A 20,055-nucleotide genomic window follows, 5' to 3' on the forward strand; every position below is an offset into this window, starting at 1 on the left:
ACTGGTTGTTTCCAGTGATGTCACCTGCTCGCTGATGCGGCGTACCTGTTCGCTGGAGCATTCGGTGGATTGCTGGATCGATTTTTGCAATTTTATTTAGTTAATTATTTAGTTAGGTGATTAGTTAGTTGGTCAGTTAATCAATTATACTTTATTTTTGCTCAGCTTTTGCTAACCAGCGAAAATTCATGGAAAACTCCAACTTTAAATATCTTTAACCATTCGCATCTCCTAACAACATTGTTTGTAACAACTCATCTCTAAGAATTGATTTCCATCGTAACGCGTCCGTACGAACGCTGTATATTTAAGATAACGTAACGATACAATTTTCTGCAGCAGGTGTTGTTTACCGGTTTATCGCTCCACCACATATTTTCACGCATTTACGGCGTTCATAAATTTGACGTGTGCAAAGCGACATTTGCAACAGCGAGGCATCGTTGACATTTTTATTTAGCCTGCATTATAGAAGATCTTTTGATCCCCGAAATGAGTTTCTCGATCCTTCCGGTTTCTTGCGAAGATTATTTTTGCAGGTGGAGTTTGATGCAGTTCGTCTTATCAACAATTTCGATAAATCGGATGAATGTTATAATTATAATGGGATGACTATTAGACTTGTATTATAATCAAATGAATATTAAATTTATATTATAATCAGACGACTATTAACCCTGTGCACTCGAGGCACCACTAGAATTGTTATAGCTCGTTCCAAAATAGTTTTCATATTATGAAAAATTCGAAATAAAATGTGATTAAATGTATAACTGTTGTCGCATGAATTGCAAGATTTAATTTCATATGTATAAAATACATTTTGTCACATAGAATGGAAATGCTATGTGTCGGAAAAATTATTTTAGTATTCCGGTTAAAATGGTTTCGAGTGCAAAGGGTTAAATTTATATTATAATCAGACGAAAAGGAAGATTAAAAGGAAGACAAGCTTCTTATACATTTTCAGAGCCGAAACAACCCTCTATGAGAACGACCGGCCGTGACACAGGTGCGAATGCGTGCTCGCCGGCAGACGGTCACGCGAGACCACCTGTCGCGGCCTCGTGTTGCGGGCAAAAATTCTTAAGGCAGGTTATTTTCAGATCCGCACCGCTCCCGTCGTGTCGACGCTCCCATTCCGTCGCGTAGCACCGCCCCGGAATCCGGACTTGACGCGATTCACAGCCGATTTTCGTCGAACGGGATGCAAAACGTTCGCATTCTTCGGGGAATCGAACAAAATCGGCGCCCTATAAAAAGCGAAGCTTTCCGTTCGGCACGCGATTTTTTGGAAAAAGAATCTCCACGCGATCCGCGGAGTCGTCGGATTCCATCGTCGGCCACGCATTGTTATTCCGCGATGTTTATCGTAAAGATGGCGAGCTTGGCGGGAAACATTTCACGGGCGTTATGGTCATGAATGAAACTGCGCGCGATTTTTCGGCGCGATCTCAAAGAGCGCTGCACTTTAGACGGTTAAACGGATATTAAAAATAAGGGGAATCATAGTGACAATTTCTAACCTACAACCTGACTATTTCATTCGAAAATACCTAATCGATCGCTACACGGTCGTATATATTAATTAGACAAATATTATTTCATTAGACAAATTTTCAAGATATTTTCTTAATACTGCTGCAGTATTGTTAAGAATTCCTGGTGGATGAATTAATAATGATGTAAATAAAATGGCGGTGATATAAACTGAAATAATAGAGCAGTAGCATAAATTACTGAATGCAAGTGAAAATTTTGTACAATTTATTTGAATAGAAAATTAGCTGCAATAACTTTCTGGTCAATTATTATAAATTAATTACTATATCTAAGGTATTATCACCTAACCTATAAAAATATCAAACAGCTGACCCAACTCTACCAAATGTTAATATTATTAAAAATTTTCCTGTTCACCTAATGGCTGATAATTCAAGAATCGTTCTCTGTTTCCTTCCTTCGTCTACTGCGCTACCGTAGCACGTTGATCCTCGAGCTCTCTTCCTACCTGCGGCCGAGCAGCCTCTATCTAATCAAGCAGGAGCGCGAGCGTATATTTAGAATTTGCAGCGTCTATTTATAGTAGCCGTAAACACGAGCGAATTCGATGCAACAGTATTCTCGGTACGTACGCGAACGTAATGAATCACGGTCTCTCGTATGACGTATCGCTTCGACGGATGCGATCAGCTTTTTTTTTTTCTCCCCAATCGAAGCCGCTCGTCGACGGCGCTCTTGACATCGAGAGTAACGTGAATTTCGCTTTCGCGTGAAACTACGAGCGGTTTCTTGCGGGTTGCATGTGCTGTTTGCCAGGCGCCGGCTTTTTTCGTGATAGACGACGACGACGCGAGAGTCGAATCTAATAATCTCGCGATAACACTTCGCTCACCAGTTCCCTTCCGCTCGTTCATATTTCCCGGCGCTTTTCTTCGTGTGCTTTTGAAGAAGAAATACTCGATTTTTCGAGCAACGAATAGGCTGTAGATATTTTGATTTTCTTGCGCGATACAGAGATTTTGTTTCTAATGTGTCGAATATATTTGAGAGAATAGTCGAGCGAAGATAGGGTTGTTTTGTTTGTTGGCAAAAATATAATAGCAAGAAGGAAGGAAAATTAGATAAGGGTAGGCTAGGTATATAAATGATTAAATCAGTAATTAACGAGAATCTATCGCTTGGTCTTAAGGGATGAAATTAGTAAACTACACCACCATACGTCACCATAAATATGTTCAGCTCTGTCACTGGCATTAAAAAAATATTTATTTACCAGAAAAGAGAAAATTAGTAAAATAACAATATTTATATAGTCTTTAAATATTATTTATATATTCCTCAACCCTTACCACGGAAAAATTAATTAGAAAATTAATTTAGAAATTAGAAAATTATGACTATTAATGCTTTAAGAAAAATAAGGAAACTATGACTGTTGATGCTCTGACAAAAATAAGGAAACTACGATTGTTGTTCGGAAGTTCCAGCGTATTGTCGTGCCGTGCCGGACCTTCCTGAACGCAAAGTGGTTTTAACGGTGTTCCCCTTGAAATTCACTTGAATCCAGTTGGAGCTTCAGCGAACTTCGCCAGGGTAAGCTCATCAACGGTCCGTGGATCTTCCACAGAAATTGGATAAAAGTCGCCGGCGATGTGTATCCTTTGTCAATGTATGCACATCGAATACTTCGCGCGGAAGTTCTGCTTGCGTCGCAAGTGTCGCGGCCATTGTGAATAGAAAATCGTTTTGCGCTAATTTAACATTAGTAAATATCTAGAATTGGGCGAATATCGTTAATATAGTATATAATACAGTGTAATGAAATATAATAGAGTATGATATAGTATGTATAATAATATAATGAGTTTAATATAGAATATAATATAATAATAAGTATACTTGCTTTACACCAACTGAAATTATATATACATTATAGTATAAATAATTCTTTGTACTATAAACTTGATACACAATAATTCAACTTACTTTATTTATATTATTTATATTATAAATAATCGAAGACATTCCATCACTTTCACTATTTTCGCGCGAACTCCCCCTACGAATAAATTCCGTATTTAAATAAATTTCTACTCGAATAAATCAGTATCTGGATAAATCTTTACACGAACGAATTTGCACCTTGACAAACTTTTATAAATCCACACTGATACGAACTTTCCCGACCCGGTCCGAAAAAAAAGTCAAACTTTTCCGCGCGCCGGTTCCGCAACAAATCCGCGTCGCCGTCGAATTATTAATCTGCGATTCCGCGCGCCGGGAATTATTAATTGCAGCGTATAGCCCAGGGTTCGCGCGGCCCCCGTCCGCGTCGCGAACCGTTCGACAGAGAAGATTGACCCACATCGACCGGGCTTAATTCCCGCGGACTCGTACGGGCTCGCGCTTAATTCGACGAGATTAGCCGCGTGTCGAGCTTCGGGAACTCGCGCGCGCGCCGCGATTTAAATCCGAGAAAACGTTTAGAGTGGCGGGCGGCGTCGTCACGCGGCGGTCGCATGGGGTCCCTCAAGGAGAGAGAGAGAGAGAGAAGAGAAAAAAAAATTGAAATCGTAACGAGTGGAATAAGCCCGGACGGTAATCGATGAAGGAACGCCCGGACAATTTATCTAGCGGCCGCGCGGGCTATTTAGGGGAGCGAGGCCGAAAGCGCGACGAAGAGCCGCCTAATCGACGGATGCTCCGATTCGTGGGAAATAAACCAATTAGCGATCTTGTCTTCGACGCCCGATAGCTCGTTTCAAAGAGGAAGAGCTCCGTTCTTCAAATCCATGCTCGGACTTTCCTCCACCCAATTTTTCTTAACATTTTTTACATTTTTTTCATTCACTTCAATTCGTTATATTTCGGCTTTTCCATTGGCTGGAGATTAATTCCATTGCTTCCCGTTATATAATTTTACGATCAATCTCTCTTGTCCACCGAATCGATGGACGACCCCTTAGGGTGTTCTTCGAACAAAACCGAAGACGCAACAGCATTTCCCAGAAACACGAGTTCCGCAGGCTGTTTCGGGGCGACGCCCACCCGCTTTCATGCCGAGCGGAAAGATTTCCAAAGTTTCTGTTTCACTTTCGAGGCCCAGGCCAAGGCTCTCGTCTAAGATCGGACTTCCCCCGATGAGCGATGGCCTCCCGTAAAAATTTGCTTTCACATCGGCCGGGGGGAACGCGCGTCGAATTGTCGAACGCTTTTTTCTATCGTGGCGGGGGCCCCCGATGACGTAAAACCGCGAAAGAAGTGGAAGCGGACAGTCATTATCGCGGGAATCGTGACGAGCCGATTGCCCGGGGGATCTGTATCTACGGCTCTTGTACCTTGCCCTTTTTTTCGATTCTTGTTCCCATCCATCTGGAAGCTATTCGTTTCGTCTATATATAGTTTGCGACACGTTCGTTCTTTACGTATATTAGTTGACCGGTCGCGCGAATAACGGAACCGCCGGCTTCCGAAAAAATTAATTTCTCTCCATCTGATGATCCTGAAATTATTTAAAATTTATTCATTTAGCAGAAGATAGTTTCTTGAACTTTATACTGTACTTTTGTTAATTTTATATCGTACTTTGGCTGGTTTTATTTTAACTTCGAAATGAGGCGTTTCAGAGACGTCTATGTTAGGTTGTAAGACGTTTAGACGTAAAATGGACGTTTTTAAGACGTACTGTCTGGGCACACGACTGACGTAGCATTTAACGTGTCAAAATCGATAGAATATTAAAATATCGGTATATACGAGGATAAATTAAATAATAAAAAAGAGAAGGTAACAGAATTATGAAATGTAAATAATGATTATTGTAACGGAAGCGTCGCGCGGATGACTCAAGAAGCGCAATCGCGTACAGAAGTGGACACTTCCAGTTGCTTTTAACAGAACGGTGACGAGTCGATCGTCAGATAATCGGACGGCTATCGTCGGTCACGTCTGTTTACCGTTTCTGCATCAGACGACGTCTTCGATTAGACGGGCACGGTGTAACGCGTGTGCGCGCGCGATAACATAACCTCCCACCCGTGAACGGGTGGCGGTTACGTAACGCGCGCGCGAATTTCCGACGGTTTCACAAGGCGCCTAGATCGTTGCGTCGATTAGATAGTTATCTCACATGTGATTTTTCCAGTTCGGGGAAGCCGCTTTTCGAGCCGTCAACTCATCGACGTTTGCGTCACGGAGAGACGTCGTTTCTTGAACAACGCGACGTCATCGCGACGGAGATCGAGTGGGCATAGCGTTCGAATTCTTCGCGTACCTGCGCGGCTTTTCATCCCCTCCCCTTTTCTTTGGAACTGCCAATCATAGAGCGGAGCGATCTACTGTTAACGCTCCTACGGTGAAACTTGCATAAAACAGTGGTCCGATTACGGGGACTCGATTTTTCTGTTGGGTGCACGCGATGATTTTGTAATGAAAGGTTTGAGGTGTCCACGTTTATGGTTGGACGATCTTTTTGTTTAGGAGTTATGATTTTTTAAATGTCGACGAGTGGATAAAAATCGAGAATTTGGTGAAGGAGTACTTTTTACACAGCTTGAATTTGATTGTATGTTTTTATAAATATTTGATAAGTATAAATAATTAGTACTGATATTAATATATACCTATTGATGTAAATATTGATGTGTATTATATATTTTAATATATTAATATACGTAATAGTATTCGTATTAATATAAATATCATCCAATGTAAGCCTGGAAGAACTTGTCTTATTAAATAAAGAAAATAAATATCAACCTTGACATTGATATTAATACGAATACATTAACTAATATTAACACCATCACGGACACCAGTAAATATAAATGATTAAATCCAAATCGCCACTAAATATAAATAATTAAATTCGGAACGCAGAGCGCGCGTTACAGTAGCTACGCGCAGCGAGATCATTTAAAACATTGATGAAGCAGTCGCCCACGCACTTCTTATCTCCAAAGGGCTAAAGAACAATGGGAAAACAAGGAGGAATTGAACCGGCTGGAACAGAAAGGCGAAGCAATTTCCTTGCTTATATTAAATCGTCCGAACTCGCATACTTGAAAGTCAGCCGAAGAACAGCTTTCGACGAACTGGCTTGGAAATTAATGAAAGGATAACTTTGCGAATGCAGCTCGAACCTCGATAGTTCGACAACGGGAAAAGCGTAAATGCAGTGCTTTGTTACGTAAAAGTGAAAAGAGAGGAACGATGTGTATTGGAAAATAATCGGAGCGATTTCTGTGTAATTAATACTATGCAAATAGCGTCGATGCAACAGGCGAGTTCTATGGCGTATGGCAACCGAGTTCTGTCTCTGGCCAACGAGGGTAGAGCTATCTCGTAACGAGGTTCCGTCAAAACTGCACGGTTAATAAAAATACGTGGAAATGGGTACGGTTGCGTTCATTATACGGCAACTTTTGAATTTACAACGACGGACATCGTTTGAAAGTTCGCGTTCCTTGATCCGGGATGCAAATTCTCTTCCACTTAAAAGTTTCGATCGACTTTATAAGGAGATGTAATGCCTCGGCGAACGGGGCGCCAGACACTTGCATAGTGTGTTGTCGCAGGCGCCACGAGGCAAAACGGAAATCGTCTAATACAGATATGCCGGAACAATTGATGGAAATAACAGCAGAATAATTTACAGAAGTTTGAGAAACAAATGAAGTATTCGTCTCGTTTTCATTTCAGGTCTTTGTTCGCGATGGAACGGAATTGAAGCGGTCACTGTCCCCAAACGAGCGTCCCCATTTAAGCGGAGATTCGCGCAAAATGTTCCAACTTTCACCACTCGTTTGTGCAACCATGTTCTCCGCGTGGTAAATAAGTCAATCGATTCGTTAACGTTTTATAGCGCGTAATACCAGCGTAGGCGTAATTCCACTGTAAATAAAACATAAAAGGTGTTGACGTAATTTCGATTGCCGAAATATTCGGACGCCTTTCAAAGAAGAGGAAATATTATATAATTACAAGGAATTTTATATTTTAACTACGGTCGATTTTTAAACAATAAAATATACTCCTTGTGCATTAAGATTTTTCTATTTATGCTTCGCTCATTTCTGAAGCTTGAAGTTTCAGTTTCCTTTTAAATTATTGTTAACAATTTTATGGACAGTGTTAAAGGCGTCGACGAGATATATTCTATAACTAAAATTTTTATTTTTTTGAAAGAAACAGGAATTATGTGAATTGAGGAGAGGGGAGACTCTGGGTGAAATATGTAAGTGGGAAAATAAATGGTAAATAATTGTTCCATTTTTCCTAGCGATAGGAACACGGTAAAATTGAATGTAAATGTTAATTGGAAAGTATAAATTCTGTGTAAGTCGAGACGTTAGCGCGCGGAAGGTGGAAAAAGGTGAATTCAGGTGGAGAAATGAACTCGGCTGGCCGAAAGTATTAGGGTCTCGTATTGTCCATATTTCACAATAAAAGGGAGATGCGACGATGGACTATATATCTTTCTCACCAACTTAGGGAGGACAATGGCTTCTCTGTTCTTGGGGAATTTCAGGAGGATACATATCCGGACCGAGCAGATTTAATTCTCTAACTGCTAACGTTCTCGTGGCATAATTTATAAAATGCCCTTAGAATTTTATAAAGCATCCTTCGAGATTTTATAAAATGTCCTTGGAGCTTTTTCAAATATCCTTAGAATTTTCTAAAGTATTTTTTAGAATTTTAGAATTTTCTAAAGCATCCTTTAAAATGCCATTAAAATTCCATTAAAATTTTCCCAAGCATCCTTAGAATTTCGCAAACCGCTTCTGAAATTTTGCGAAAGCATTTTTACAATTTTATAAATCCGTCAGAATTTGTATAAATGATTTCATTGCGACAGTCTGGAAAAATTTAAAAGAAACGTGACTCGATTCGATTGGCTCGTTAGAAACGGTGCCGCTATTTGGGTCAGTCCGTCGAATGAAACGCGATGCTCGCGGTTCACGGTGATCTAGGATCCTTATGCGGCGGATTTCCTAGAAAACTTTAATAAAAGATGTGAAACATCGTTTCGGAACTCGGCACAGGTTCGAGCAAAGTGTCCGTAGGCGTGCTCTCCGCGAAAGAATTCGAATATGTTGATATCTTCTTAAAATCTAGAGCGCTAAATCAGTCCTGTAAAACGGATAGAACGTTTCTACGGTGTTACAGAATGAATTTTTACAAGCGATCCATTAAGCCGAGCCTTATTAGGATCTACGAGACGTAAGAGGGTTAGGGAAGCAATCGCTGTAATAAATCTTGTCTTATTTAATCTTCTATAGCGTGCAGTATAAGATAATATAGTATGTGTTATAAGAGATTTTACAGTAATGTATTGTATAATATTCTACAGCAAATGTATCTATTATACAATATTTGTTAACATATAGTAATCTATTATACAATAGCTATAATAAATGTTATTTTCTCTAATCTTATTCAGCGTATAATAACTACGATAATATAGTATATACAATACAATATTTTACATATTTTTACTATACCATATGTTACACAATATTTTACAGTAACACATTGTAACAATACATTGCCATTACAATTTCAAACTGCCTTCAATTTATTCGATCAATTATTTCACACGTACGAACAACTTTGAACGTTATTTAAAAAGAATATAAAATCTTCACGTTTCCATCGAACAATGCATTCTACGGGAATTCCGTGGTTTTTCTAAAACAGGATATTCTGCGTTAAACAAGTGACGCACCTGTCGCTATCAACGTGGGAATAATTAAATGCCATGCAGCTTGTTAACGCGTTGTACCAACAGAACAAGGATTTTGTTTCCTAGTACAGCAAACAAGTGTACATATCTCAGCCAACCAGAGCCAGGTGTTACACAATATTACCTGGACACAAGCGAGTATATTGAATGCATTGAATATCTTTATTGCTCGGGCACACGTGACACGTCCATTTACTCTATGACATCAACTCGATGTTTTAGTTCGTCCTAGAACATTTATTGCTAGGCGTACATATTCAGTGTTAGATCATCGCTAAATTATTTCCCTAGAACCAGGTAGCCTTTTTCCTTCTTCAACAGTTACAGGAACGAATTAATTTTATTTTAATTTATATCTTATGAATTTTCAGATCGTGGGACGTATAATAGAATATAATATAGTGTATTTAATTGTTTCGAGTATAAGTTAAAATGACTCGAATTTTTTAGACACTTTTAAATGATATGAATATTAATACTTAATAATTAGAATTATTTCCACGATAGCTAAGACATAAATAAAAATAGGTAAAAACAGATAAATAGAAGAATGCATTTTCTACGAAATAATCTATGGTTTTCCTATAAACTTTCTCTATAAAATAACCTAAATTTAGCGATCCTAAAAATTACACTTTACTCGTTCCTGACTGTGAAGCAAAAGATCGTAATAGGGTCCAGGGATCATCCGGCGATCGGTGACAATCGATGACGTTTCGAGTCGGTGGTCGACGATGTGTCCAGCACGTTCCGCGTGAAATTCTATTTCGAACGCGGCCGCTAATGTTTTTCCGCGGCCGCGACGGTGCCGGCAAGTCAAACATTGAAGTAGGGCAAGGAGCGATTAGCCGTTGCAAAAACCTGATCGACGTCGACGCGGCTACGTCACCGTTCTATGCTGCCGGGCCGGGCTGATAATCGGCCGGCTCTTCCAACCGAGATTAGAACTCAATGACTCGTTACTGTTAGCCGTGGTACGTCACGCGCCACGGATCTGCAGCGGCCACTTCCAACAATCCGTCATCGCGACGGTACAGTTGCTCGCAGGAATATATTCGGCTGCTCGATAATCAAAGACCGAGCGTTTTACAAGAAGAGAGACAGACGGAGACGGTTTTGCATGCTCTGCGAGTCGATTTTTATAAAATTAAAAATATTAAATAATATTCTATAGCAAATTCTTCCTTTCTGCGATTACTAAACTCATAATATTATTTATAGTATTATTATAGTACTATATTAATATTATAATAATATAATAAAATATACAAAAGTAATAATAATGATACTAATATTTTAAATGACAGCTACCCAATTTATTCAATAGATGCATAAATGCTAGTCATAAATAAAATACTTTTCGATAATTTATAGCTCAACGAATTGCAATGACTTTTTTATTGAATTAAGCAAAGACTAACCCTAATCGATGATTTATCAACCGAAGCTTCCGTTCGCGTTAGGGGATGCAAAAACTGGACACATCGTCGAAATTGGAACGATTGTGAAACTGGTCAGTCAGACGATCCTATCGCGTTCGCATAAAGGAGTTTCACCATCGACTGTCGATGATACGGGAAAATTAAAATCATCGAGGTTAAGCTGCCGATGCTTGCGGAACTCGGATCATCGACGGACCCCGATCTCGGATCCGGAGAATCGAAACGCGCGACGATGCGCTGAAACCATTTACTGTTCCGGCGATCTGCGACTTCGTTTTATCGTGTCGAACAAGCTCGATTATGCTTGGCATCGTTTCTTATTTTATTTTCTTATATAAACAGTTTCTTCCGGATTTTTAAATGTATTTTCCATTAATATTAATATTTGTCCACGATTAGTATACCTAAAAAGTATTTTATATATTCGTTTGATCGTGTCGAAAAAGCTCGATTATGCTTGGCATCGTTTCTTATTTTATTTTATTATATAAACAGTTTCTTGCGGATTTTTAAATGTATTTTCCATTAATATTAATATTTSTCCACGATTAGTATACCTAAAAAGTATTTTATATATTCGTTTGCTCGTGTCGAAAAAGCTCGATTATGCTTGGGATCGTTTCTTATTTTATTTTATTATATAAACAGTTTCTTGCGGATTTTTAAATGTATTTTCCATTAATATTAATATTTGCCCACGATTAGTACACCGAGTGAACGGGTTTAGCGGGAAAGCGTGCGTGGAACGCGCGTAGACGGTCCGCGAGACGCGGCAAAAAGCCGACATAATGAGGAACAGCGTGATTATTTTGGCAAGTCCGGCGGGCTGGCAGATCTGCTGAAAATATTTACATTTCCCGCGCGGATGAAGCGTCCAGCGCGCGAGGGGATGGCGTTCCCGATGAGAATAGGACCGCGCGGGTATCGGCGCGGGTGTATCATCGGAGACGCTACGTGATCGCCGGCGATCGCGCTCCGGCGGATCAGGGTGTAAGGTCAGTTTCCATGCGGCCGCGGTCTCTTTCCTTCCCGCATTCCGCGGACTCTCCTCCGGTCAGGAACTGTGTCCGATGCGACAGTAAAAATAGCCCGAGTCACCGTATTTATAGAACCGAGACGTGGGAGTGTATCTAGAGTGACGGGACCCGGGAGTGGCAGCGGGGTTATCCTTCCCGGCTGCCACGAAAGTGAGCGAGAACACGGCGACGGAGAGAGGGAACGCCGGCCGAGAGCGCGACGGGATGAGTAATCGTTGGAGATTTGATAAAATGCGGCCGATAACCTGAATACGATGCTCGATGAAACGATGGGACACCATACGAATCAGCCGCGCGAATGTTGGATGATGGACGGCTATGGGGTCGAAGGGAGGGGGTGGCTTTGATGAACGTTGATCACCGTGATCGACGATATTTGAATTGTTTTTAATTGTTTGAATATACAGTCGAAATCAAAAATTGTGCCGCGATATAAATGAGATATACGTAATACTCGATTCTCACTAAGATGCTTCGATTTCTGAAATATCGGTGAGGATATTCTTTCGCGAAAAATCTCAAGTTTTTTGGCTCCATTGGAATAATTTTATTTTGTGTGATTTATGAATAATATATGACATATTAATTTAAGCATAATAATAATAATATTAATATAAGGATAGTAATGAAATAAGCATCGTTTTAAGGGTAGCTTAATTCATAATTATAGAAACGATTTTAGCAACACAGAAATGGTGATGGGGGTTTCTTCATCCCTTTCAATCTGGTTACTGTATTCTAGTTTCCCTTTTTTCTTCTTTTCTTTTTCCTTTCTCCATTCTTTCTCCCGTCCATATATTTCTCTTTTCTCTTACATCCACCCCTAACTTCTCCATTTCCGTCGAGAATTCGTCTAACAATATCTTTGTCATATTCTACATATCTTCCTCCGTTTCCTTCCTTACCGACTCTTTTGTCAACCGTGCCGCCGCTAGGTGTCCTTGCTTTATTCGGATTCAACCCCTTAATAGACGCCGCGTACCTTCCCGTTTCAATCGGTGCAAATTAAATTATTTTAAATAATTTTACCTATGTTTGGTGTAGATTTAATTTTGAAAATAGCAGTATTAAATTCAAATGATTGAAAAAATAGGCAGAGAACAGTGGGATAACCGTATACGGTTCTAAAAATTAAAGGAAGAACGTTCCACCCTCCTGCACCCTTACAGAAAACTTGAAAAAGAATCTGTCCAGCAACCGAGCCGCTGAATATAAATTATTTATTATATTATATCAATGCGTGGTGTTCCAATTGAATAAAATATAATTTAGGGAAGATTAGTTAACCTGAAGAAACTATGCAATGCTTTATTATAGTCGAGAGCAAATAATCTTTTATACTTGGAAATTATTTTATCGATGCAGTCGCACGATTTATTGCTGACTACCAAATCAAAATATATTTAAATACAGAATCTCAAAAAGAGAATATTAATAATAACAATGATAGAGTAGTTTAGAATAACGACTGCAAATTAATAAGCATCATGCGATATCTTAAACTGAGGGCGGAGCTACCAGGCGGTTTTAGGTAGCAAAACAGAGTCGTAGAAAATGAAACAACAAAATGTTTTGATAGAAGTCCTTCCTCTATCACTCATCGCCTTGACCCAATGCCTGTTTACGGCCAATTAATGCAACGGATCGGGATTCCCAAGAGGATAGGCTACAAGGTAGGGACAATGTTTTGCTACGCGATCTGCGCTGGCACTCGTCGAACGGGTACGATGCTGAACGGGTTTTGGACAGACGATACCTTTAATGGATGTTTCGGGAAAGTTATCTAAACCTCGCGACACATTATAATAATACATTATAATGCACTTTTTATTATCGTCTCATAGTTTTATTATATAGTTTTCGAATAAAATACCCGATCGTCTATCTTTCACTGTTCCTGTTCATATGCAGGTAGAATTTAACGAAAGGCACTGGAATGTCTTCTATTTTATATAGTTTATACTTCATATTCTTTATTTATGTATTTTATAGTTCATATTCATTGTTCACGTATTTTAAAATACATACACTTTTTATTTATATATTTGATGCTTTATATTCTTTATTTATATATTTTATGCTTCATATTTCTTATTTATATAATTTGTGCTTCACAATTTTTATCTATACATTTTATGCTTCACAATCTACTCTGAAATATTTATATATTTCAATTCAGTCGCATAAATTAAAAGTCGATCGTCACGGACCTAAGTCTGACGTGTGTTCATCCGTTCGAAATGTTACTCACGTGGTTCAAAAATTTAGTCATCCGTTCTCCTTTCCGTTGGTTTCCGTCAATAGGCGGGCCTCCTTGCATCATCTTCGTCGTAAACAATTCGTAGGAACTCCGGGTATCGCTCTTCCTCCACCACCATCACCACCACAGGGCTATTCATCGACGCGTTTCGTACGCGTCGCGTGCGAATCCAATAATCATTATTGTCACAGACACGCGGCTGTAGATATCGCGTCATAACCGTCATAAATAGCGGAATGTACATCAACAAGATTCGAGGAAACGGGTAGGAAATCTCGGCGCGATGGCGGAGCCTTAAATTACATTCCATGGACGATGAATGTCCTGGATTCCTATCAAGCGCGCATAACACGATCGCAATATTGTGCAGCGCGTGGCGAATCGGTTTCTACCTTTTATTAACCTGCTCGACGCCCCATGAATTATCCCGGCGCGAAACGGAACCATTATCGGGACGCCCTGCGATTCAACATTCTACGGACAAAAAAAGACAATTTCCGATTTCTTTCTCTTTTAGGATCCACGATGTTTTAAATAGATGTTTCTACGGTGATGTATTCTATAAAAATGCTGATATCCTGGATTCTGTGCTCCTTTGGTCAGGTATAGTATTTATTCGTTGGCGCTGTATATTCTCTCCAGATTATCCTGCAGCTTGTAAATGGGAATTGATAATGCGGAGCGGCAGGAGATACGGTGATCCGAAGCGTCGCGACGCGTTTTTATAATTCTTGAGAAACGGCGACTAGAAAAACCATTCAGGAGAATCAAACGATCGCATCTTTTCCTCTCAAGGTTGCGCACGCTTTTCGCGAACAAAGCCGAGAGACGATTAGAAGACGACGTTGTACTTTCATTGATAAGACGGGATAATCTTTTGTTTGGAAACCGAAGGACAGAACTGGGGAGAATTTGCTATAGTTCTGCTCCCGTAGTATCTTCGTTTCCTTCTCAATGGCGACACGTTATTTAGATTTGATCTATTGCATTAGGTCTCCTTTCACGCCTCATTAATTAAAACTCGCTTGTCCTTAGCACAGTTAATTATGTAGAATATTTTGCAAACTTTTATTACAAAACGATAGTGTTACGAGGGTAGATAAGATTATTTCGACCCTCGCGACGGATATTTACAATTGTTGATGATCTATGACCATCAAGAAACCATCCGCGAGGCTTGAATAATTGTATCGACTGTTTTCGAACTGTACGCTTTTGTCCGCGGAACGGAGGGACGATTAGACACGGACTAATGTGCACTGCGATTTTCTCAATGGAAGTGAATAATTATTGTTTCTACGATGACGGAAGAATTAGCGGGAAGTTAATATATCTTTTAGTATTTTCTCATATTTTCGTCATGTCCGACGTATAACGCATATGCCATAATCAAGAACTAATTCATATTACGAATATGACTCCGTGACTTTTAAGTATCAATCATTGCGGCATAACATTGTAAGAAAAGCCTCAAAAACTTGGCCGGGTGTCTCGCGGCGATGTTAATCACAGTGGCCGGTTGGATGATCATAGCAAAACGAAAAAGTAACGATAAGTAGAAATTATTCCGGGTATTGAACGTTCCGGCGATTCTCGCTAATCATTGGTCAAAACACGTTCTCCGGCGACGCATTGTTCCGTGGAGTAGGAAACGTCTAGAATGTTTTCGAGACCTCGTTCCGGCCGCGACACGGTGTTCTCACCCCCATACAGGTGCAATTGATCGGCCGGAATTCCCGTTGGCCGTGTTCTCTTCGTATGTATCGCGTCGGATCGGTAGTAGGGGCAGTCGCATTTACTTACTGACAGTATATTTAGGGGCGCCGCTTGCTGGACCGGTCACAGTTGAACAAGAAAGGTGTTACAGAATCGAGCCTCACGGTGTCTGTCGTGTACTATCGCGTGCAACCCAGTGTGTCCGGTAAGCAAAATAACGCAGATCGCCGATTTTCTACGCTTTCGACGTTCTTTCACCGGTTTTCGAGTCGCCGATCTACGATTCTTTCATCGTGAATTCGTATATAATTGTAGCTGATTTATTGGTAATAAATGGATACGGGTAAATAGATATGGGTAAATAAATATCGATTAATAGATATGGATAAATAAATATCGATTAATAGATATGGATAAATAAATACGAACAAATGGATTTAAATAAATAGATATAATATTACTAAGTATAATATAAATAAATATAATAAATGTCGTAAATATACGATGGACAATCTACCCTGAATTTGCCAGTGAAACATATAAAATACACCCTCGATTTGTCAGTGGAGTTTAGGATATAAGTTAGTGACACAGTGAATCGAAACAATGGAAGCTGATCTACGTTAGAAATTCTAAAAATCGGGTGCAAATATTTTCGATCTCTAGACCACGGATTTTACATATAACTAACAAAAATAATCAAAGCGAATGCAAGGACAGTTTTGAGAATTTAATAATAATTCTTCGTTATCTTCGTCTCGGTGAAATTGTTACACATATTATATAATATCCGTGTCGAAGATATATTCTCCCATTGAAAGCCAATTAAAAATTACAAATCGCCGGTTCGTCTCCGGTGAATAAATTACCATTGCAATCAAAGAATCGAATTGTGCGGAACGCGTCGAGATTTCCGGAAAAATATCTTTCGAATTTCTCACGAATTTCTTTCAATTTTCTTTCGAATTTCTTTCGAATTTTCTTTCGAATTTCTTTCGAATTTTCTTTCGAATTTCTTTCGAATTTCTTTCAATTTTCTTTCGAATTTCTATCGAATTTTCTTTCGAATTCCTCACGAATTTTCTTTCAATTTTCTTTCGAATTTCTTTCGAATTTCTCTCAATTTTCCCTGAAATTTTCGCGGCGAAAAGCGCAGAGTGAAACAGACATAACCTGACGACCGTCCCCGTCCTGGCAGCCGATAAGAAAGAGATTTAGAAAAGCGCGAACGAGTTTCGCGAAAGCAACGCCGAAAGAAACGCGCCTGATGCAAGAGAAAGAGGCTGCTCGAGATATGCGTGTATTGCGTAAGCACGGCGGCGCACACGTCCTTTCCTTCGGACAACGCGGAACAACTTTCTTCGGCCGGGCACCGAGCACCGCGCGCATGCATGTATGCGGTTTTATTTATTAAACCCAGCGTGACGCACGCCGCGCCTGGTCCAGCGAATTACTTTTCGGCCGAAATAAAGTGAAATTTCGAGCGGAACCACCGCCGCGACGTAACCCGCCCGCGATCGAACGCGCATAAATTAAAATTCGAATAAATTAATCTATTGGTCGATGGAAGCCGCGATTTCGTCCACGAATTGACAAACGGATGTTTTTTAATTTCTTTTAATTTCACATTCAAGTTCAAATTAAAATTGGAAAGAAAATTTTATTAATCGAATGGTTTTCGGTGGCGTGGGAATTTCGGGTGATTGATTCTCGTTTATTTTATTTAAGTAAGGAAGCTTGCTTGATTTTATCCACAAATTGACAAATGGATGTTTTTTAATTTCTTTTAATTTCACATTCAAGTCCAAATTAAAATTAATATTAAACTCTCGTTGATTAACTGGTTTCGGCAGAGGTTGAACTTTGGGGGTTGATTCTCGTCTATTTTATTCAAATGAAAAGACTCTGTCGAATAAATAAGAATTCGGTCGGCTTCCGCGAATCGTGGCAACCGTTAATGACGCCCGCCTTCGTAGACAACGGCGCCTCGTCTGTTGCGCAAACCCAGAAGAAATTGCATCTTTACCGTCGAATTGTACGTACGAAAGAATTAAACTGTTCCCAGAGCGTCGCGAACACTAAAACGTTGCCCGCTGCAATTTGCGTGCAATTAAGGAGAAGCGAACGTCGTTGAGATTAATCTCTCTCTCTCTCTCGAATCTTCTCTCGAATCTTCTCTCGGGACTCGCATCTCTCCGGCGTTAGAGAAACGAACGGAGCGGTAATTAAATTTGCGGACCAGGTGGTCCCAGCATCTCCAATTACGAGCATCTTCTGCTTTTAAATCTGCTGTACGCCCGCGAGATTATTTCCTCACGTAATTATCACAGTGACAAACGAACGGCACGTGTTTGAAAAAAAGGGCGCCGTATCGCAAAAATCAAAAGTCGTTAATCACGGGCTGGTTAGCCGATAGATCGAGATACGATAATCGCACGGTGTATCAATCAGCGATACTTATTCCTAGGTGTTGTAAGCCATTTATTTTGTATACATTATACAGATTCCAGCTGACAGCACCGCTTTAATTAGGTTCTTGCCGAAGCAAAGGTATCAATGTTTCACCGGCGGTCTCATCGATAATAACGCGGTCACTGTTTTTTGTTGAATTAATGCGCTCGCGATCGTAGATAACATCGATGATTTGCAGCGTGTTTCTTTGTTACCCCTGGGCTTTTTCAACTCGGTTTTATTGGTGGCTCGTCTGTGAAAAAGCCTTTGAAGATGGAGGAAATTATATACTATTTATAACACACGTACAATTGCGTTAAACAGCAAGGAATTTCTACATCAGGTTATTAGAACCCTGCGAGTAGTATCTAGTTGACTACCTGTTGCTTCGTTCAATCCCCAACCACCCCTGTAACTGGCACCATCTGGTCGAACGATTTACAACTAAATCTATTTGTTAAAAACACGGAAGCGTTTACCATAAAAACCGACGTAGTCGCTGCGAAGGTTGACATAAATTATATAAATATAATTGAGTACGCTAGGATCATTCATAATATCGTCCAGACTTTGATCGTTCATTATTTCGATTAGACTATGATCGTTTATAAGTGAATTTCATTCGATATATATTTTTATGCATCTAATTTTCCTATAGACCTTAATGAAACCTGCGAACATTAGAATCAATTCTCAAGAATTAACTAATCACGGTATTTATATTTCAACTAATTAGAAAATAATTAGTTCAAACAAAATTCGAGCTTCAATTTTTAGAGATACTTTTTCTACGATATTATCATTACTAAATAAAAATCGTCTGCTCGACTAGCACAGGAGTCTTCCATTTTCAACAATTCGAATAAATGAAAAAAATAGTATAACAATTTCTAAAGTCTTTCCAATATTTTAATTATTCTGAATATATTTCGCTAACCCGTTTGCCCCGGGTTAATAATAATAACCGCGTAAAATAATAATATACCGCGTAAAAACATAATAAACGCGTAAAATCCGCGGGCAGATCGTTGCGCGCGTCGCGATCGCAGCGATCCCGAAGATCAACCCTTACGGCTGCGTCGTCATCTGTTGGTTTGTCAGGCCGCGCGCAGCCGCGTCGACTATCGCCTGACGATCGTGTCGTCAATGCCAGTGACGACCCTTCTGTCACCTCGGGCACCACTCCGATGGGGATACCCGTAAATCCGTGTATCGGCGGCTACGCGGCGAGAAAACAATAGAGCGGGGCGAGATCGCGAGCAAAGGGCGAGAATTCGCGCGGCGAAAAGGGCGAGAAAAGGGGCGAGGTGCGAGAGTGATAATACATATATTCCGACAGTGGAAAAGTATCTCGAGGGCGATGTTTGGGGGTGCGCAACCCCGGCGCCACGAATTCCAAAGGTACCGTGCCTCGCGTCTCGAAAAATCGAGAAAGAGGGAGGCGTCGAACGATCCTCACCCCCGCGCCAGATAGGGTGAGTTCACCGATGCGCTTCAATTCTATCTTCCATCCTCGTTTCGTCGTGCCTCTCTTGATCGATAGTCCACTAAATGATGAACAATTCGTCGGCCAGGGTGCATTCCGATGCGAACAACCCCCGCGGAATATAATTCCTTTAACTGCACCCGTTGCGCAGCGATTTATTCCACGCTGCGTTGATCAACCCTTATTCATTCTTAGCAATTTCCTAAATAGGACAAAATAATTTTAATATTATTATCTATCGTTTATGTTATATTATTATACACATTACGTTGTCATTTATATATTTATTGTGCAAGATAACAATTCTTCGCGCCCGAGACAGTGACCAAATAAACCTTGAATTAATAGAATACCCTTTCTTTCAATCATTTCTATATATTAAAAATTGTCTAATAATTAGAATAGTTTCCTGA

General features: G+C 40.0%; 1 protein-coding gene and 1 long non-coding RNA gene across 4 annotated transcripts in view; one reads left to right on the forward strand and one right to left on the reverse strand.

Moving 5' to 3' along the window:
• Positions 1 to 15,846: 15,846 nt before the first annotated feature.
• The window catches only part of LOC144476930 (putative fatty acyl-CoA reductase CG5065), a 23,846-nt gene continuing 19,637 nt past the window's right edge, over positions 15,847 to 20,055 (forward strand). The window contains exon 1 of one of the 3 annotated variants that reach the window (XM_078194259.1): positions 15,847 to 15,910. Coding sequence is in view for 1 of the 3 variants with exons in the window: in XM_078194257.1 (XP_078050383.1) it covers positions 19,517 to 19,557 (41 nt within the window). In the remaining 2 variants the exon portion in view is untranslated. Of the gene's footprint in view, positions 15,911 to 19,437; positions 19,632 to 20,055 lie in introns of those variants that run through there. The other 2 variants (XM_078194257.1, XM_078194258.1) reach the window with 2 other exon arrangements.
• Positions 19,625 to 20,055, reverse strand: part of LOC144476931 (uncharacterized) — a 17,723-nt gene continuing 17,292 nt past the window's right edge. The window contains exon 4 of the long non-coding RNA XR_013495112.1: positions 19,625 to 19,844. This is a non-coding gene — a long non-coding RNA (uncharacterized LOC144476931). The remainder of the gene's footprint in view (positions 19,845 to 20,055) is intronic.

This window comes from Augochlora pura, chromosome 11 (assembly GCF_028453695.1).
Source record: "Augochlora pura isolate Apur16 chromosome 11, APUR_v2.2.1, whole genome shotgun sequence".
Lineage (NCBI taxonomy): Eukaryota > Metazoa > Arthropoda > Insecta > Hymenoptera > Halictidae > Augochlora > Augochlora pura.